This window comes from Myotis nattereri (genome assembly GCF_964212035.1).
Source record: "Myotis nattereri genome assembly, chromosome: 3".
In the NCBI taxonomy this organism is placed as follows: domain Eukaryota; kingdom Metazoa; phylum Chordata; class Mammalia; order Chiroptera; family Vespertilionidae; genus Myotis; species Myotis nattereri.
The window spans coordinates 31,990,037-32,012,263 of record NC_138077.1 but is presented as its reverse complement, the minus strand read 5'-3'; the positions used below and the strand labels follow the sequence as shown (position 1 = coordinate 32,012,263).

Sequence of the window (22,227 nt, the reverse complement as noted above, 5' to 3'; positions counted from 1 at the left end):
TTAGATTGCCTGGTAATGGAGAGCCCTGTCATTAAATGGCAGTACCCTTCACATTTGAACAAATTGGATGTTCACATTTGGGTGCGTGCCTAGACGTACCCGAGTTGAAAATATGTGATGTAACATCTCCTTATCTCCCTAAATACTAAAGCAGTGGTGCTTGCTAGCTGGTGGGGAGGGGGTGTGGAGTGAATAATGGCTGACATGCCACTTTGGGCTGGATTTATGTCTATGAGCGAAAATGGTTCCCAACTAGTTCTGTTGCCATGTTAGATAGCTATTTACTTTTAATGCTTTCATAATAAGAAAACACTATGCAAAGACATATTTTAACAGAATTTCATGAGCTTCCACGTTAGAGGTAGTAACCAGAATCCTGAAAATAAACCTATCACTCCCACTTGCATTTTAAGTCATATTTGTAGCTTTCTTTCATTTACAACTTGGCCTTAGACTGAAAGCAAAAATCATCATTCTTATTATTTCTTATTTAAAGATTGGAAGGAAAAGATACCTAGTGCCATGATTTCATATGAAAAGATTACAGTGTTTGGCAGCAAAGGTCTGGATCAAAACCTTGGCCCTGGTCTTTAACTAGCTGTGATGGTGAATAAGTCACCTAAACTTCCGTTAGTAAAAGGGGATTATGTTGCCGAAACCGGTTTGGCTCAGTGGATAGAGCATCGGCCTGCGGACTGAAGGGTCCCAGGTTCGATTCCGGTCAAGGGCATGTACCTGGGTTGCGGGCATATCCCCAGTAGGAGATGTGCAGGAGGCAGCTGATCGATGTTTCTCTCTCATCGATGTTTCTGACTCTCTATCTCTCTCCCTTCCTCTCTGTAAAAAATCAATAAAATATATTTAAAAAAAAAGGGGGGGATTATGTTGATACTACAGCTGTATGACTACTTCCTGTAATGACACCCACTCTTGTGACTCATGCCCTGGATGTAACAGAACCCAAGTCTTTACTGCTTTTAAAATGTTAAATTTGCAGCATCCCAACCTCGGAACACAGCCTGTGGGACTCCTAGACTCAGAACACAACCTGCACACCTGCGCGCTGAGGCTGATTAAGCCCTCTAGTCTCTTCTGTCAGTCTCTCCATCCCCATGAAACTTTAATAACCTGTCTGCCCAGCTGTGGGACCCATGATTCCTTAATGTAATCATTTTAGGCCAACATGTCCTAGCTCCTTCGCCCTTTGTTCCTCCAGAATATCCAACTTGCGGGCCCCTTAAATAAGATCCATCCAGCCATTTGCTCTTTTCCTGCATTCAGGCTGCACAAGAGAACTCAAGGAAAAGAGCAAAGCCCAACCCAACCCCAATGAGACACTCAGAACTACTTAATAATCTAGGATTTCTACCTGCTCAGTTTCTTCTCCTGTGCCCTAGAGAATTTACTCCAGAACTTCACATCTCTTTCCTTCCACTGCCCCTGCCTGCATTCTACTCTGCAGGGGACCTCTGTCCTGCCTCTTAGAGAAAGTGGAGCCATCAGATAGGAATCCCACAATGCCTCTCTCTCCCCAACCAGCTGATGGATGCTCATGCACATTATCTTCTTCCGCCCTGTCTTGATGCAACACTTTTCCCTCCTTCTGTTCAAGACTCTTCCTCCTGGTGGGTGTGGGTTTCCCCCTTCTGCCGTTTCCCTCTTTCCTCTCAGCACACAGACATTTTCAAGATCTCACTATTAGTTTCCATCTCTTTTCAGAATGAGCCAATCTTTTTCTACCTTCTTTGTTTCCACTTGGTCACCTCCCATATTTTTCTTCCCTCTGTGCAACCTGGCATCTATCTCTGCCTCATAACCCTGCTTCTGTCGCCAAAGGCCTCCTCGTTGCCAGACTGAATGAGCACCTTTCAGTCCTCATTTCACTTGGTCTCTTGTAGCATCTGGATCTGACCATGCCTTTCTTCTTGAAACTCATCCCAACCTCCACTCTGATTTGCAGTGACATTACAACTTTCTCTTTCCCCACCATCTGCTCATTTTTTCTTAGTGTCCTTTTAAAAAATATATTTTTTATTGATTTTTAGAGAGAGAGTAAGGGGAAAAATAGAGAGATAGAAGCATTGATGGGAGAGAAATAACAGTTGGCTGCCTCCTGCACACCCCACACTGGAGATTGAGCCTACAACCTGGGCATGTGCCCTGACCAGGAATCGAACTGGAGACCTCTTGGTTCATGGGTCGATGCTAAACCACTGAGCCACACCGGATGGGCTCTTTGTGTTTTATATGAGTCCTCTGTCTCCATGAGACCTGCTCGATGCCCTGAAGCTTAGTCCCTCAACTGAGTACCTCGTGGACACATCAGTCTGGATGTGCATCAGGCACCTGAAGTCACCTCTTCCCCTCTTCATGTTTTCTCCTGAGTCTTCTTTCTCAATGAATGGAACCCTTATCTACCCAGATGCACACACCAGACCTGTCAACTTCTTCCTAGAGTTCTTCTCTCAAAGTTCCAACACCCGTATAAAAGTCCATTCTATTCTTATTTATTCCTTGGGTCCATCCTCTCCTCTCTGCTACATGACTATAAGATTCTGACTGATTTAATAGTCTACACATCTTGGTGGAGGATGGATGAACTGCAATACCACAGCTGGGTGGTGGTGGGTTGGGAGGTGGGGCAGATGGAAATAGGTGTCCTTTCAGGAATCTAGTCTGTTCCTGTGACTTCCAGCTTAAACCCTTTAATGTCATATTCCTTAGCATGACATGGGAAGCCCTTCTTGATTGGGACCTTGTCTACTTTCCAACCTGATTTTCTGCTGTTTTTCATGCACATGTGATGTCACAGCCATGCACAGATTCTGGTCCTTCATCATTCATGGACCAATACCTCTATGCTCAGTGCCTTCAGTGTCCTCCTCTGTCTTTCTCCTGTTCCTTGGATCATTTGGGACTGAATTAAAATCTTACCTTTGCTTCTGTTCCTGCCCAGCCCAGTCTGAGTTGGCCACTCTAGCTCTGATTCTGTGCAATGTCTGGGCATCAATCCACCATAATATCAGTTTCTCAAGCTGAAAATTTCTGAAAATGCAAGTCTTGGGAGAGAGAAACTGCTGCTGAAAGCCTTAGGAAATATGTTTTTTATTAAAATGAAACAACAAGAAAAGTCAATAAAGGAAATGAACATCAATACTGCATATCTTAAATAATTTAAGTAGTAGTTAAGGTGCTACATATTATAAATGATGGATATTTTGGACAAGTCATGTAACCTCTTTATGCCTTAGTTTCCTTGTCTGTAAAAGGAGGGTATTAATAAGACCTTATAGTTTGTTGTGATGAATTAATATATGTAAATTGCTTGAAACAGTGCCTGACATAGTAAGCAGTAAGTAGGCCTTAGCTGTTGATAATAATTTTCACTTACCAGCTACGATTGCTACACAGTTTGTTATTTCCAGCCCCTGTATTTTTATTTAGGTGATTAGAATCTGTCTTGTTTTGAAGCATGAGCATAACAGACACATTTTCTTTGACTGATCCTCTACCCAAGTGTTCAGTGGGGGTCTAATTTATTGCTGGTAGTTGTGGAGTCATCTTAGTTCCCCCTGTTGTCTCAAAGATGTACCTTTTCATTAGACTTGGGTAGAATTTTATGGTGATGTTTATCTAAGCAAGTTCAGCTCAGGGCAGCCGAGTACATTTCTCAACTCAGTTTCCCAGAGCACAGGGTTGACTGTGTCTCTAATATCCAGAATAGGGCAGAACAGTGGAACAGCCTGACCTGGCTTCAAACCCCTTCTGTGACATTCTCCCTCCCTCCCCAGCCCTCTCTCCATCTCTCTGTCAGACACAGCTCTCTGCCTTCTATCTGAAATGCCACAATCCAGTTTTCCTTGCTTCTGCTTCCTTTATGTTTTCAAGGCTGCCCTATACAAACAATGACTTGTACTTTCTATTCCCCACCTCCATTCTCTTTTCTTTACTATTTCCAACAGGACTTGATTGATGTCCATTTACTTATATTTAAAAATTCACAATATTAAAAATGTTATTATAAAGGAAATCCATGATTGTAAGTTTCATAAGGGTAAAAAATAGCATTTTATTTATTATTTGTGTTAAGTAGGTATTCAAAGGAAACTTATCAGAAGGACTGATATAATCAAGAGGAAATGAATGTATAAACTATAAAAATCACTACACTGACTTTTAAAATATTTTTTCATTTTCCCCTTTTTCATTGTGGAGTATTATAACACCTTTATCATACTAAAATTATGATAATCTAATAAAAGCATCCTAAAAAGATGTCCCAACCTTCCTAGGTAACTCTGGCCCTTTAATTACCTTCATAAATCTCTAAGAAAATTATAAATTTTAAATTCAGGTTTTAATTTAGTATTTCCCTTATTTTTAATATGAAGAGGTGATCAACTGTTTCAGCAACATTCATATATTTAATGTCTGTCCACCCATCTCACCCCCAGCCTGTTTCTTAGGCTGTGATATTTTAAATGTGTTGACACCTTTCCTCAATAGTTTTTGTTTACCAAATCAATCTGACAGGATCTGACAACCTCTCTAACTTCAGTTTAGGTTGTAGAGTTTATATTAATTGCATCTTGGCCTAAGTGCAGTTTTGAAAAGTAGTCTTTTTAAAAAATATTTTTAAATTGATTTCAGAGAGGAAGGAGAGGGAGAGATAGATAGAAACATCAATGATGAGAAAGAATCATTTATCAGCTGCTTCCTGCACACCCCCTACTGGGGATTGAACCTAAAACCCAGGCATGTGCTATGACTGGGAATCGAACCATATCCTCCTGGTTCATAGGTCGATGATCAACCACTGAGCCACACAAGCCGGGTGAAGAGTACAGTCTTTAAGAATCCAAATCCCTACACAGCTGGCGCCTTTATACATAATGGAGGTAGAAGTTCAACAGATTTGAACTACTGTGTTCTTTTATTCCAACTTCCTTTCCCAATCATATGCATTAATACTATATTTCTTAAGATTATCTGAGAATATTGGCAATCCAGAAAGAAACTGTTCATAAATAATTTTTGTTGTATTTAAATACAAAACGTTAGGAAGCTTATATAAATTTTCTAAGTAGCTTCCTTTTTCCTTTTTCATAACCTCATAATAATTTCTGGCCTCTTTTTGAAATCTAGACAAGCTCCTATAATATAGAGAGAGAACCAGTAAGTCGTTGTTATCTTATTGCCATTGAATTATTTTTTTCTAGTTAGTGAAGTATGTCAAATATGGGTATGTCAATTGATTAAATACAATCATGTTCATTTCCATATGACCTTTGTAACACAGAGGCCAGTAGATTAGATTTCAGGTTGAAAAATGTGATATTTTTCTTAATAGTATATTCACCTAAAGCTGTGACAGAAATAGTATGTGACCCAACTAGAGAGTGGTTTTATATTGGTAAATATAAATTAGGATATAGGAAGCCCCTTTTTTGCAATCATTTATTAAACTCTTCGAGAAAAAGTTTTCATTGTGTGTGTATGTTTTGTTGTTGTTGTTATTTTAGGATGAGTGTATATATTTGAGAATCCTATTATTAAAATATTATAAAAGGGTAACACGCAAATTGACCAAGTGGTGGAATGACCGGGCACTATGATGCACACTGACCACCAGGGGGCAGATGCTCAATGCAAGAGCTGCCCCCTGGTGGTCAGTTTACTCCCATGGTGACGGCTGGTGAGCATAGTGGCCCGCCTCTATGGCAGCGCTAAGGATGTCCGACATCAGTCAGACATCCCCCGAGGGCTCCCAGATGGCAAAAGGGGACACATCCCCCCTCCCCCTGAGTGCACGAACGGCATGCACCAGGCCTCTAGTGTATTAGAATATTGATTATTTGAGTAAAAGAGTATCTTTGTGGAGAATAGTATAGCGCTAAACACAAAATTAAAATTGTATCATGGCTTCAAAAAAACAACCAAAAAAACAAAAAACAAAAAACATAGCCTCTCTAGAATCTCAACCCTCTTCAAATATTTTTTCCTCCAATAGGGTTGTTCTTGAAGGACCTTGAAAAGTAAAATTAGGGAAAAATATTGTGGACCTAATAAAAATGGTCTTCTCTCAATGAAATAAGGTAGATTACTTTCTTCCTACTTTTCTTTAAGGTAATATTGTGTTTCATGGTGTCTTCCCCAAAATAAGATTCCATGATTGATGTTGATCATGGTTAATTTTGAAGAAGCCTCTGAAAATGGAACAGACAGGGGGAAATAACATATTTTTATAAACCTTTTTTAAGAGTAAAATCTGTCAAAACAAAATTAAACTACTGAAAGAAACATTATTGATTTTAATAAATATAATGATTTTTATAATTCATACCCCTTAGAGATGGATGCAGTGCTTCATTTATAATAGATCCTTAGTAAGTAGTCTATAAATTTTAATTTTAATCAATGTTTCAACACAGGAAGGGTCATTTATATAGAAAAGAATAGGAATGGTATTTGTTGGAGTTGTATAACCATGTGGCTTATGATCCTTAAGAAGGGTTCTATAACTTATTATAATTATTGTGCTCATTTTATGTGAAATGTAGATTATCTTCATAAGACTTTTCTTTGTAAAAACTTGACCATATTCTAACTTGCACTGAAATCCATTTTAATGAATAGTAATGATGCCTTTTCAGAAAGCTTTCATTGACTGTCATTTTGCTTAATAGTGAAATATCATGCTGATTATATTTACGATATACTGTGAGCCTCTGAACAGAAATTGTCATGGTTCGACAACTCTATTGGAAGTTACCATGAAAAACACAAATGAAATGTTGACTCAATAAGGTGACTCAAGAACTCATTCTAGCTGGTTGCTCCTGTTTGCAATTTTGCCTGTAAGGGAAAGCAGGCATAACAAGTACTTCCATTTTCCTTATTTATAAAATAGATGAAAAGTTAAAGAGATTTGCCTAAAGCCTTCCTGAAAAATTGAAAACATATCAAGTTCTAAATAGAATATTTTTTACTCCTTCAGTTTCCCTGCATTTACTATCTTCCAAAGATTTTTCATGGCTTCAAAATTTGTTTTCTAAAATGTATTCTTCACAAAAGGATTTTAAAAGTTTTAAAAATGTAAAATTAGAATTATATACATGTTTAAAGTATAAACTGAGCTTTTTATGCATAATATGTAATTTTTATGCATAATATGTATAATTTTATGGATTTGTCTATATATATACACTGTTGAATGTTCATTAATGATTAATAAATTAATACATTCTATTATTGGCATTAAATTACAATCATTTAATGGCTTATTAAGTCTAAGATTTTCTGTTTAGGAGTTCCTGATATAGCAAAGGTATATTTAAATAATTAAAAACTCTCATTTCAGTTATTTGCTTGAATGAGCTCCATTTTTATTTTCTTACTATACCTTCTGAAGACAGAAGCCACCAATGAAATAGGTCATTAATGTTGCAAAGGCAAGATTAATGCCAAAGAAATGCCGATTGACACTGATATTCTGGATATTAGGCAAGTATCTAGGGCCCAAGGTAACACAAATCAAGGCCTGACACCTAGGTTTAAATTAGACTTGATATTGAGTCTTTGGCCATGTGCCAAAAACTACTCCACAGATGAAAATGAGGAAGAAAGGCAATTCTTCATTCTTTTGTGCAGGTGACCTTAGTTCTGAAAGGTTAGGCAAAGATGCTAACTCCCTCTTTTTATTTTTGTATCAAGGAAAAGTTATCAAATGTTCTCTTTGGTTTGAAAAACACAGCTTCATCATTAATTGCTACCTGTAAGGTTGATCTGTTGGTTGTTGTTAGCTGCAGCTTTTCAGTACTCTGTATTATATAACTTGTCAGGCCATGTGGCTAATATCTATCTAAATAAAACACGAGTATCTAACTACTAGCCACACCTGAAACTAATATAAAATAATATTGAATGTCAATTGTAAAAAATATAGCATAAAAACAATTATATATAGTTATGCAAATAAATCTTCCTAGTTAAAATATACTCTACCAGGCATTTAAATGTATAGCCCTGTTCTTTGTCCTTTAGGCTTTAGAAGAATTTTAAATAGAACAAAAAAGAGGGAGCTGAGGCATCCTTGCTTGGTTTACTTATATGTAAGGTCAATCTGAAAGGAAAATATACCTGCAAAATACTTGCTTCTCTGAAACCCAATTTCCTCATTTGATGAAGGTACTTGTTGCCTTCAAATAAGAAATGCTGTGAATTTTACGAAAGAGACAGAGGGACTTGAAAAGTGTTTCCACAAAGCAGTTGGGAACTCATTCTCACCACACAGATTGCTTGAGTGCAGGCCCTGCGCTGCTCCTGCAGACAGAGGACTGAACAGAGCAAAGGGAAGTGCCTACCCTCAGGACACCCCCATTCTGGAGCAAGAGATATCCAGTACACACGATACATACATACATACATACATACATACATACATACATAAATCCTGTAATGTGTTAGATGATACAGTCAAGCAAGGAAGGAAGAGAATAGTGAGAAATAGAGCAGAGTTGAAACTTTAGAGAAGGTGAGCCAGGAAAGGACTCCAGGAGAAAGTGACTTTTAAGTCAAGATCTGAAGGAAGCTAGTGAGCAAGTGGAGAAGAAGGAAGAGAAGTGTAAATGCATATTGGAGGAAAGGGAGAAAGACACAGTACCTGAATATAGATAAATATGTACATGGACGTGGACATGTTCATGGGCATAGATAGATAAAGATAGATCTATGTATCTATACAGATAGATTTTTATATATACGCACATACACACACACACACACACACACACACACACACACACACACTAGAGGCACGGTGCATGAAATTTGTGCACGGGTAGGGTCCCTAGGCCTGGCCGGCCCAGGGCTGATTGGGACCTTCCTTCCCCTAGCAGCTGGCCAGGGCCTTCCTTCTTTTGGTGCCGCCCCCTGGTGATCAGTGCAAGTCATAGTGAGAGGTCGAACTCCCAGTCAGTCAAACTCCTGTGGGGACAATTTGCATATTAGCCTTTTATTATATAGGATGTGTTTATATATGTGTGTGTGTATATATATTAATAAAGAATATATATATATATATATATATATATATATATATATATATATATAATCAACCCCTGCTTGAGAAGAGAAGGTTGTCAGACAAGTCAGCAAGGTGCTCACCTTGCCCTTCTCAAAGTCCCTCATCCATCAGGAAAATGTGGTGGGAGTGAAGAATTTCACTGGAGTCAGGGAAACCTAGCCCTCCTTGAGAGAAAGCTACCTGACAGGTCACAGTTGAATTGCAGCTAAATTTAGCTGCAAATCAATGCATTTGCTAACTAGTCAGCTACCCACCCGGTCTGGCCTGCCCAGAGCTCCGGGTATGTCATATTTACTTAAAAGAGTTCTCACTTTTTTCTCAGGGTGTCATCATATTTCTCCCACTTCCCCTCCCCCAAGATTTCAGACAAAAGTGTTCTCAGCATTATTGCTGGGGGAGGTCACAGGTTTCTCAGAGGCACAGGAGTACTTACTCTCAGCCACTAGCTTCCCAGGGATGGATGTGTTGCTGACACATTGCTGGAGTCCATGCTGGCTACCACTTTGAAAGATTATGAATATGGAAGAGCTGTTCTGCATTTACAAAACAAATGTCCTTTTTGTCCTCTCGCCCTCCTACCCAAAGAAGGATTTGCAGGCCTTCGCTTGGAAAGCACAACTGCTGATGCAGCCTGTGCTGACACAGAAGACTCCTGTTGGGCGGAGGGAGATCCGTAGCCTGTGTGGAGATCCGGCCCTTCCGCTATTGCAGGTGGAGCCATTACTGTGCCCTCCTCATTCCTCTCAGACACTGTGGCGGATCCATATCTGGATGCTATTGTTGACCACCTTGAAGAAACTTGAGTTCTTTCATCCTCAAAGACCTAAAAGGCAGTGAATGGCTGTCACTAATATAATGTTGCTTATCTTATTTTTTCCCAAAAAACCCCAAACACTTGCATTCTACTTTCCTTAATTCTTGGAAAGAGATCAAGTACAACAATAGAAAGATTCCTCTATCACTTCCTTTGAAGAACTTATGTTGGATCAAGGAAAACACCTTTATTCTTATATAATTGACCTTTTTGTTTTAAGGATAGTTTTATCATAATTTATATTTTACTCAAACATAATAATGTATTCCTGAATGGAGCTGCCACTGGTTAAAAACTACCGTAAACTTTGAGAAGAGGGAAAGAACGTGCAGTATGAAGAGTTGTGGAGAAGACCTGAAAATGGTTGAGAAATGAAAATAGGGTATCTTTCCAAAACTGATATAATTAGCAAAAATATAGCTTGTATCAACTATCAAACACCAAATTCTATTTAACCCCAATACTACCTCATCAGCTTTTTTTTAAATGTAGAGAATGATGCTTCATTGGGAGACAATGGAGATCTTGGAATTGGCCTTTACACATACACAAGCTGGGTGGAAAGTGGTCTCAGGGGCTATTGGGCCTACCTGTGTTCTAAAATGTCGTGGGGGTTGGAATTTGAGAAATACTGTAAATGCCGCTAAGCAAAGAAGGAACAATGTCATCTCCATCTCCCTCACACTGTTCACTGGGACATCGTAGGGCCAGGCCTTATGTTTGATCTTGTGACCTTAGGGCCTGTGAGGAATACGACACTTGTTAGAATCCAACATTCAAGGAGCACCTATTAAATGTCAATTTTTTTTTTAAATCAGGGTTTGTCAATCTTGGCCCCGTTGACATTTTGGGTCCAATAATGCCTTGTTGGGGGAGAGGAATGTCCGGTGCATTGCAGAAGGTTTAGTAGTATCTCTGGCCTCTGCCCACATCAGTAGCAAGTTGTGACATTCAACAAATGTCTCTGAATATCCCCAAATGTCTCCTGAGGGCGGGGCCAAAATTTCCTTTTTAAGGGTGTGAGCTAGAGAGTTTAACCACATTTTTAAAAGATAAAACATATATAACTGTTTAAAATTCCACCCCCTAAATTTATATCTGCATCTACATGTATATCTATTGCTATATCTACATCTACTGCTATATATCTACACACACACACACACACACACACACACACACACACACATTCTTACAGAGTTCTGACAGAGGAGGCATTTGGTTGGGGTGTTCATTGTAGCCTTTTTTTTTCCGTGGGAATCATTATGACTCCAGTAAATTGCTCACTGAATTTCATCTGTCCTTTCTGTTCCTGCTCAGATACAGCTAAAGCCTATTGAAATTGATTTTTGTGTCAGTAACAGAGCAGGGATTCAGTAAGAACATGAAAGCTTGCCTTTCATGCCTCATCTTCCCCCCCTTATTGCTTTAGATTTGGTGGGTCCTAATTATACTCCTTCGCTTCTCCTGCTGACATTTCCTTTGTTTTAATTAAAACTCCTGGAGGTTTGAGAACGCTGGGAGAGGGTTTTATTCATCCACAGCCCTGAGAGAGAGTCAGAAGGGTCCCTGTTTGTGTTCCTGCCACCCCAAGAGTGATAGCTGGGAACACTGTCGTCCTGTCCCTTTGTTTCCCCACCACACCGGCTTGGTCCTTTCTCTTCCCGCACAGCTCTGCACTTCCAGGCCTGCTCTTGCTGCTGCCACAGATGTTCTGTTATTAAGTGACTCGGACAGCGCTGTGGGTGGACTGGCTTCCTATTGAAGCCGTAAATTAGGTGAAATAAAATGCAGCACTGTCTTTTCGTTATTATTATTTATCTCTGCCCACCCCCGTGATGCCTATGGTGCCTCCTGGTGCAAAGCCAGCCCCTCCCACCCCTGACCACGTGCTGTAAATCTCGGGGGTGGGGGGTGGGGGGGTACTGTCAGACTGTAATTGACAAACCTATGCGGCCTGGAGGGAAGACATAGTATATCTTTTTAATCTGCAGCTTGGAGGCGGGAGGAAGTGAGCAAAGGGTCTGCCAGAGGTCCCGAGGGGAAGACAGGGTTGCCTCATAAAATAGGCCTTAGAGAGGGAGCTATTGATTTGAAACCTAGAAAAAATGGGCTGCCCTTTCCCAAGAACAGTGGGCTCTGTCCTGCCTTGGTGACTATTCTCTGGAAAAGGGGAGACCAAGATGGAGGAACTACAGCAGGGCAGTGTCTGGGCCTTGCTGTTCTCATTGTCTCTTTCTCTCCCTGAACTTTTCCTCAGATAAACCGTGAAGTTATAAAACGCAGAATACCAGGGTCCGCTCTAGTCTCCAAGGCTCACTCCCATGGGCCAGTGTGTTAGTTAACACTGGGAAAACACACCAAAAACAAAGCCTTCTTGAGCAAAACACGCACATCAGCCCATGTGGCTTCTTCCTCCGTTATGAAACTGGGAGCCTTTCTCATAGTCTCACTTTTCCTAAAAGAAAAGCTTTCTGCCACTTTTTAGCAGGTATTTCCCCCAATTCTCCCAGGCTTCTCCCAGGTTACCATGGATCGCTGGAGTCGTTCTGCGCACTGTGCTGGGGGGCAGCTCACAAGGTCCGCTAGGCCTGGGAGCATCCTGCTTCCCAGTGTGACTTAGCGCCTACTCTCTGCAAGATGCTCTTCTCGGCAATGTCAGAGGACTAAACAAACTCCCGCCTTGGAGGGGTTTTAGTGTTCCAAAGCCATGTGAACATTTAGTTCATGGCCATTTTAACGCGAAAGAAAGAACAAACACTAAGAAGTCCGCCTAAATTGAATACCTCTGGCTTTCTGAGAAAAATTCACCACATATAGTAACTCTTTTTCCTTTACTCACGTTGTGAATACACTTCATCCTGGCCGGGTGTGGGGGATCAGGGCTTTTGAATGCCATCTAAATCCCCTGACTCCGGATAGGGAAGGCTGCTGTGGCAGCTGGGGAGAGGTGGAATACTGGGGACAGCTGAGGAGTTGGCTGGATGCACATATGCCACCCCCATCCTGTAAACCCCAACATTTTGAGTGCTTAGTCCTTCCAGAATTTAATGTCCAAAAACCACGAATAATTGCGCTTACTCTGTGGCATAAACTAATAGTAATAAGATCTTTGGTTTTGCGCTCATTTTAGGGGTTGGGAGAGAAGGTTACTGAGAAATGTGTTCTTGGCTCAAGGCCATGGCCAAGAGACTGGGTCTGCTACTTTTTTGAGCTCTCGTCACCCCACAAGCCTGCCTGCCTCGTCACTGCTGTCGCTTCATCTGTGCGTGCCTTTCCTGGGTACAGGCAGCAGGCTGCCTGCCACAGACTCTGCATACATTAACTATTGTCTGCTAAAAATTGTGGCTATTTGATTTTTCCCCCCCTGTAATCATCCATTTTGATTTATAAACGGAGCCAAACTGGCAGCCACGAAGATGGAGGAATCCTAGTTTCTAACAAAGAAAAACGAAGCGCTGTCTTTTCTTCCACACCCTGTGTCTGTGAGAAGCCTCCGTTCGCAGAGGGGCCAGCTCTGACGGATCTTGAAAACAATCCATTTTCTGCTCTCAGAGGTGCCAAGCAGAGGAATTCGCAGAGCGTGGTGTTGCGATGGAGAGCGGTTGCTGGGGAACTGCCCTGTATAGGTTCCTTCCTTCATCTTTGCCACGTTTGGGAGCAGGGATGTCTGGGTCACAGCTCCGCCTCCATGGAGAGGAGGATGTTTTTTAAGCTACCAATGAATGGCACATGCAGGCCAAAGAAAAAGAGAGGCCTCATTTAACCTGGGAAAACCCTAGGAGTAGACACTGGGCCAAATATAGTCTGTGAAATCCATGCTCTTGGATTATACAGATTTTTGGAGTCTTTTCATAAAGTTGTCTGGTCTACCTCTTTGCCTCAAGATAAGTTGTATCAAAGAAAGGTCGCATTCCTGAAGGTGTCCAAAGAGGTATCTTAACTATGCTTTAATCTTCACTGTGAGCGGAAAACCAGAGTTCACCTCCATCATCATTACAGTTCAGGAGGAAAAAGCTAAAACCAATTTCTAGTTTCTCTGTGATCTGTGGAGAGGTAAATTAAAGTCTCTGTAAAATTTAAAGGAACTTCACTAAATTAATCTTCCAACTTATTTTGGGTGAAATGACTGGAATTCCTGCTTACCACTCCAGCTCATCTGCTGCTCTATACTTTGTGGCTAGATAGAAATGTGAGCAGTGGGTGGGGATGGGAGAAACTGATGTAGACATATGGACGGTATTGACCAAGAACCTGAATACAACCCTCAAATCTCACTACTTTATTCAATCTGTTATCTAGCAATTATTTATCAAGTACCTGCTGTGTCAGCCATTGTGGGAAATGTGGGGTCAATATATATCTGACTCACTCCCAAATCTTGTTGATTTGACCTCCTGAATATCTCTTTTTGACTCTCTACTACTCACCTTCTTTGTAACTTCCATCCCAGTCCAAGTCGCCATCATATCTCAAATGAATTACTAAGTAGCATTATAATTGTTATTTTTCCATCATCTTTTCTGATTTCCTCTGTTGTATGCCTTGCCCCTAGAACAGTGATGGTGAACCTATGACACACGTGTCAGAGGTAACACGCGAACTCATTTTTTTGGTTGATTTTTCTTTGTTAAATGGCATTTAAATATATAAAATAAATATCAAAAATATAAGACTTTGTTTTACTATGGTTGCAATTATCAAAAAAATTCTATATGTGACACGACACCAGAGTTAAGTTAGGGTTTTTCAAAATGCTGACACGCTGAGTTCAAAAGGTTCGCCATTACCCTGACTGGTTTGGCTCAGTGGATGGAGCGTTGGCCTGCAGACTGAAAGTTCGATTTCGGTCAAGGGCATGTACCATGGTTGCAGGCACACTCCCAGTGGGGGGTATGCAGGAGGCAGCTGATCGATGTTTCTCTCTCATCGATGTTTCTGGCTCTCCAACCCTCTCCCTTCCTCTGTGTAGAAAATCAATAAAATATATATTTTTTTAAAAAAAGGTTCGCCATCACTGCCCTAGAACAATCTTTTCAAAATGCAGACTTGAGCACTCTACACCGTTGCTTCAAACCTTTCAGCGGCTGCCCATTGGTCTTAGGATAAAGACAGACCTTCTCAAAGTGGTCTGTGAAGTCCTTGTTAGACACTTACTCTCTACTCCAGCCATACTGGCCTTGCTTTTAATTACTCAAATGCTCTAGTAACTACACAACAGGACCTTTGAACATGCTGGTTGTTGTTTTTTTTAATCTGGAGTATACTTCCCAATGCTTGACCTAATTTATTATCTTCATCTTTTAGGTCAGAGCTTTTCTTAAAATTTTTACCCCATATGCAGTAAGAAATATATTCTTTTACATTAGTATTAAGAATACACATACTAATATATAGGTAGGTAGGTAGGCAGGTAAGTGGGTAGATGCATAGATAGAGTCTTTGATTGAGTTCCCTAGGGAACAGATTCTGAGGACAGATATTTGCTGCTAGGTGTCTTTTGGGGAGTGTTCTCTGTATCAACACCCGTGAGAGAGCGAAGACAGATTTGGGCAGTGGAAGGAGTTGAATGCAGCTACAAAGCCCCAAGCAAACCCAGAAAGGGAGCTCTGGAGCTGGAATCGCCCTTCAACATTATTCCACTTTGATATAAGGGGTGTAGGCTTTTATATTCCTACACCAACCAGTCATTGCCCACTTGCTGCCTCCAGACAAAGGGCATTAATTTAGGCAGGGAGCGTGCCTTTGGGTCCAGCTGCTGTGTTTGGCTAAAGTAAATTCCTGGAGAGAGACTCAGAGAACCTCATTCCTGAAGGAGGGATGGGGGGTGCATATTACAGATGTATACTACAGTCAGTCACTTGTGTTACTTGGGTCTTCTTGCTTTGTATAGTAAGTTCTGGAAACAGCTCCTCCAGGATTCTGGCTGATCTCTTTTCCTAGGCAAAGTTATAAGCTCTCGCCATTACATAATGTCTAATGGTTGGAACTGATGCTTATCATCTTCTTCCTCCTCATTTTACACCCACCCCCCACCCCTGCCCCAATCTTGGTTCGCATCTTTGCTGATCTAGATGGTAGTCTTGTTGGAAGGACCCAGACCCTCATTCCTGAGATGTCTGAGCTCAACATGACTTTCTCAAGCTTGACTGCTGCCTGGATAGATAACAAAAGACCTGTATCCTCTGAAGCCAGAGAGTAGAAAAAGCTGAGGACCAGACCCAGGAATTAATTACCAGGGTAGAGTAAGAGGTATAACCCTCAACTTCAGTCTGATTGGGAAGGAATGAGACTCTGAAACTTGGAATGAACACACTGAGCCTACAGGTGTGATGTTCCCATCTTGACTGAAGACAGTGCACAGATCTCAGGATTTAACCTCATCTCCCTTATGATTTTCACACATTGCCTTCAGTTGGTGACTCATCACCCTTAGCTTTTCATTGTCTTTCTCCAGTACATAAGTGTTTCTCGGTAAAAGCTATCTGATTCCTTTTTTAAAAAAAGTACTGTTTCCACTCTTAAAAGTATGAAACACTGGACTCACCAGTATGCTCTCTGGCACCTGTATCCTACTCCTGTTCCCCACTAGCGAACATTTGACAGTGGCACAGCTACAGTATGTCAGGAGCAGTCAATAAGCCACCCGCCGCCAGGGATAAGGGTCACTCCTGGAACCAACGGTCTGAGGGAGGGTTCCTCTGGAACATATCCTGATTTGGCGATTTATATGGAGGAATTTTCCTGTGGAGTGTTCTTAGGATCTACACCTGTGAAGAATGTGGGATTGTACAAAGGAAAGAGCTTAACTGCAGTGCAGTCTCAGCAAAGACCTCAGTCATACGTTGGAGTGGGCAGGCGCTGAGATGGCCCTTCAGAATTGTCCTACTTTAAGCCAAAAGGTCTGGACCTTTATATTGCTGTCATTGGATTCTGTTCTCTGTAGGAGGGAGCGTGGCTTTGAGCAGGTACTCTTTTGGCTGAGGCCAATGAGCAAAAAGGGCTTTGACTGACAGCTGTAGGGCACTTCAGTATTACATCTGAATGGTGTACTACAGCATCGATTATAGATGGAAGGAAGGAAGGAAGGTTGGATGAATGGATGGATGGGTAGTAGACAGACAGACAGACAGATGTACTGTAACATTCGATCCATACAACAACTGCCACTGCTACATGTTCACATTGTGATTTTTTTTTTCTATTTGAGTTTATTTTCATGGTTCTTGAGATGCACATTTTGAAAATCACAATATTGGGTATGATCAGTTGCATTCATGTAGAATGCTGTGGAAACATGAAACTAAGCCCATCACCTGCAATTAGAAAATGGAAGAAATCTTCCTCAATAAAGGCTAGATCTAATCTAAGCTAAGCATGAGGAACTCTTAACATTCTACCCGATGTGAGTCCTTGGACAGAGGAAGGAGATAGTGGGTGGAATGTCTGCATTTTCCACAACCCCGTTTGCTCATGTGGTCGGCTGGAAACAGATGAATTTCAGTGACCTAGAAATGAAAATACTCTTTCTTCCAGGCTAGCCTCAGGCTAGCAGCTCTAAAGCCATCTTGCTGTTCTTTAGAAAATAAATAACAGCTATAACAAAGCCCAGGCTCACATGGCTATTTCATGACAAAACCATTGTTCTTTCTCTTGCATTCATTTTAGGGAGGAGGTAAAGGGGTAGAGTGCTATATCCTTGAGTGATTTAGATTTCACCTTGATGTTGAGTTATTCTGTAAGGAACAAGCATCAGCTCAGTTCTTTACCTCAAACACGAGGTAGAAGAAAGGAAGAAGGGGCTCAGGGGACCAGGCTGGCCTGAGCCCGCCAGCTGAGTGACCCCACCGCCTCTGCTTTCTCCAGTTTGCTGTGCTTTCTTCCTCTTTCCTTGTGGATGAGCCTTTTACTCTTGAGGAGATGCTTGACATAAGGCTTTGGGAGCTACTGGAATTTCAGTTTTGTTTTTCTAGATTTAGTCTGTTATTTTTGTTATTGTTGTTATTTCAGAAGAAGAAAATCTTACTTCATTCTTTTATTAAGAAATGACTCAGCAACTGCAATCTGACAGGATTTTTTTCTTCTACTTTTTGTGGGGAAAATGTAACCCTTTGTCTCCCTTTAAAGTAGTGGTTCGCGACCCCTTTGGGGGTCGAATGACCCTTTCACAGAGGTTGCCTAAGTACATCCTGCATATCAGATATTTACATTATGATTCATAACAGTAGCAAAATTACAGTTATGAAGTAACAACGAAAATAATTTTATGGTTAGGGGTCACCACAATATGAGGAACTGTATGAAAGGGTTGCAGCATTAGAAAGGTTGAGAACCACTGCTTTAAAATATTCCACCCAGAATTTAATTTTTAGTCCTTGGTTGAATGTGTATTTTTAGATCCAAACTGAGATGGAGTCTAGGTTTATATTTTTCATTGCTCTCATAAGTGGAAGTAACTTAAAATTAGGAGCAATATTACATTTTCACTTCAAATTTCTCCTTTAATAACATCTTCCTTTGTCCTCAAACTTAAAAAAAATTAACAAAATACTACATGAGAGATGAGTGTCTCGTTGTTTAACTCAAGTAAAATATGAAAAGAAAGTTTGCTTAAAAATAATTTTTACATTTTCATCATAAGAATTTTCAATTCAGGACCTGGAGGGCAGAAGCAGGGCAAGTGTCCTGGGTTTTAGGTCCTTATTAGTTGTGAGTTTCAGCCTCCCTCTGAAAGAAGGGTATTGGATGAAACACCTGACGGGCTTTTCCTGTGCAATTTATTTGTGATTTTATGAAGTTGCTTCTCTAAACCCTGTCTCAGCAATGGCTGTGTCTCTGGTTTCTAGTGATCTTTGGGTCAGCTAACTCCTGGCCAGTCCTCAAAGTCTGCCTCAGTCTGGATCCTAATTAGGTTTGACATTCTCCAGTGATGTAAAAAGCCACTCAAGCCGGGTAAAAAGCCACTCAAGCCGGGCAGCCTCCTTCGGGGCCCTCTCCCTTCCACGGTTGACAGCTCAGCTGCCCTCCTATTGCCGGGCGCTGGGGATGCCGTTGCCTGGGACTGAGCTGAGCCTGCTAATTGTTCCATCTTCAGGATCTCAGTGTAGCTGAAGCTGCCATCCCAGAACTGTATTATTCAGTCACCTGTCAGACTCATCGGGAACTCTTATTTCAGCTTAGAAGTGAAATTTAAAATGGAGAACTAGGATACTGTCTTTTCCATGGTTACCGTCAGTGACATTATAGCAGTTACTAAAATGGAAGCACCAACAACCAATTGAGACCATTACAAGATGCTTTAATTATCAAGGAAACTAAGGTTTCTTCACGTAGTGACTATTTTTGGACAGAGGAAATACTGTCTCCTCCAGTCATGTCTAGCTCCCCTGCCACATAAATCCACTCTCACACAAGCCCTCATCTAACACTTTGGAGGGGAGGTAGACCAAATTATTCAGCATTGCCTTTTTTATTTAACTTGACAACCAGTGTGAAAATAAGCCCAAAAGACAAAGTGATGGAGATGTTCTACAAAATAAACACTAAATAGAAATTGATCTCAAAGCATTTAAGATGTGTGTGTGTGTGTGTGTGTGTGTGTGTGTGTGTGTCTTCCCCACTGGCATTCTGTAACATTAATCTAGGTAATATTGTTCTTTACGGTTGGAACTGAATGATAATATTGCTCATCAGAACTAAAATCCTTTTTATTTTATCTTTTTCATACAGGGCCGCCATGTCAAAACAGGCCAGCTTGCAGCCATTAAAGTTATGGACGTCACAGGGGTAATGTATCTTTCTCTTGCCATCTCAATCGTATGTATATATTTGTGATAGAGAAATTAGGGATAGAAAAAAATATTTTTTAGAAATAGAATCCTTTTAAACATCTAAAATCTTTTCCCACTTGTGCTTCACATAAAGAAGTAAGAGTATCCAACAGCTGATCGAGAAGACAATGAGTAAATCACTCTAAATTAGATATCTGCACGCTGCCTTATGTTGTTAGAGTGAAGAATAAATAATGTGCACTGATAATTTACATAACCATAATAAAAGATATTTGCATATGAAAACAGAACACGGATTTGCAGGTATTAAAAGAATATTATGGAGATTACACAGAAGTGATGGGTTTTAACACTTTCCCAGAGGTCCACCTAACACTGGAATTGACAAGAGTTTGGGTAGCTCTCATCTCCTAGTGGGATATTTAACATTAATATTTCCTCCCTCAAATATTGTTGAACAAATAATCATAATAACCACAAATTCTTATCATTATTTAGAGCAAGACTGACATGAAATTTCTGCCTGGATGATCAAAAACAATCTAAGGAATAGACTTTATTTGAAATACAATCTTGTGCTTTCATTCCTTTTTGCTGAGTCCACTTAAAATATGTTAATGTCTTTTCAAGAGTACAGAGTGAAAATCAGACTTGAAAGGACTCACTGGACATCAAAAGCATGTTAATAATTTTCTATTGTCCTGGGGATTTTTCTAAGATGTTTGTCTGCTATACATAAAAGCTAAAAGACCAAAGTCTTCCATCGGCCGAGAAGTGGATTATTTAATGTAACTACATATAGAATGAATTGGTCACATAATGGTCTCAAGAACCAATATACAAATTAAAAGGGGCACATGGATGTCTACATGTCACACTTCAATTTATACCTTTTCTGGCTTGTTATTTTTGATAGTATATATTATATGGTATGCTCTCTACCATAATACTAATTTCACTAATTTTCATTTATACCACACATTGTACTGATTTCTTTTCTTTACTTATTATTGATCTGAATTCCTCTTTAAATTATATACATTTATAACCAGTAAAAAAGTTGTTTTCATATGCCTATTAGCACTTAGATAAAGTAGTACTTCCTTTTATTTGTCCTAAGTACATCATTCCAATTTCAGAAGTTGCAAACCAGTTCAAATATTTAATCCAAATTAGTTTCTTAATTCACCTTGCCTTTGCTGAATAAGAAACTGCATGCAAATTATACTAATTAGGTTTAGGTTCTGCCACTTGAAACAGAAAACTCAAGATAACAGAGGCCTATGCATGACGGAAGTGTCTTGCTCTCTTGTGTTAAAGGAGTCCGGAATTGACAGCCCAGGGATGGAGGGCAGCAATGTGGTGGAGTAGAAGGATGGTTTTATCTCTCTACTCCATCATTCTGCATGGCTTCCACACTTAAGGTCACGTCCATGGTTCAAGATGGTTGTCAGATTTCCATTGATCACATTCTTTGCCAGGCAGAAGAGGGGGAGGGGTTGATAGCTGAAGGGTAAAGAAGAGAACCCCTTCCAGTGAAATATTTTCTACTTACATACAATATTTCCACTTAGTTTTACATTCATTGGGTATACCTAGCTGCATGGAAGCTGGTAGATGTAGTCTTTCATTCTACCAATGTGTGCAGTTAGAAATCTGGGTTCTACTAGCCAGGAATGAAGGGAGAATGGATACTGGTATGGTCAGTTAGCAGGGTCTGACACAAAAATCAAGATCACATATGATCAGTCTCCACATAGAAACCCATTTATAAATGTGTGAACCTTCTATCCCAGTACAGAACAAATGAAAATTTATTTCGTTATTCCGCTGAAGTCCTACCACTGTATTTTCCTTGGAGTGAATAGGATCTGCACATAATGCAATGCACGTGGCAGTTCAGCAGCTCATGGTTGTGGATGGAGTCCAAGACATTTGTGCTGTAAAGTTTTATTGTGTGGTTCTGTGGAACTGCAGTTGAGTTCCGCTGACATCGTTAATCTCAGGGCACACGTGTGCACAGAGTTGAATATTGATGCGCAAAGCATGACCTGAGAGCACAGGACATTCCTTTTCTAGTTTCTGGTTCTATTTTGTGAGACTTTAAATTGCTTGATGAACCACTTACTTTTACTAGACCACTTTGCTTGGGATCAAAACAGTTACACAGCTATGTATCCCAGAGGATATTTTTTAGTTTTTAAAGAGTGGCAGTTAGCCTTCCTAAACTGGGTTTCACAGGGCAACTAAGCCCTACAAGAAAATGATCTGAAGAGACCATTTTCTCAGTTCTCCCAAGGATGGTACAAAGCTAATGCCATTTTCATGCATAGGAGAGTCGATCCATTGCATACAATGGATGCTTTATAGTATTTTGGCTTAATTCCCTTGGGAAACCCCTGTTGAAAGGGCTGGATAGCTGCCCTGATGTAGGCACATCATTGACCATTATCTAACCACTGACCCTAACAAAGACAAACATGGATACACATCTGGAAATGGTTTTCTTATTCCCAGGGTATCTGATACAGCATCAA

The 22,227-nt window shown here is 40.4% G+C and overlaps 1 protein-coding gene across 9 annotated transcripts in view; it reads left to right on the top strand.

Moving 5' to 3' along the window:
* TNIK (TRAF2 and NCK interacting kinase) overlaps positions 1-22,227 on the top strand; it is a 344,036-nt gene that overhangs the window by 174,530 nt on the left and 147,279 nt on the right. For all 9 annotated transcript variants that reach the window (XM_081085916.1, XM_081085915.1, XM_081085912.1 and 6 more), the window contains exon 3: positions 19,629-19,685. In XM_081085916.1, the coding sequence (XP_080942042.1) occupies positions 19,629-19,685 (57 nt within the window). The remainder of the gene's footprint in view (positions 1-19,628; positions 19,686-22,227) is intronic.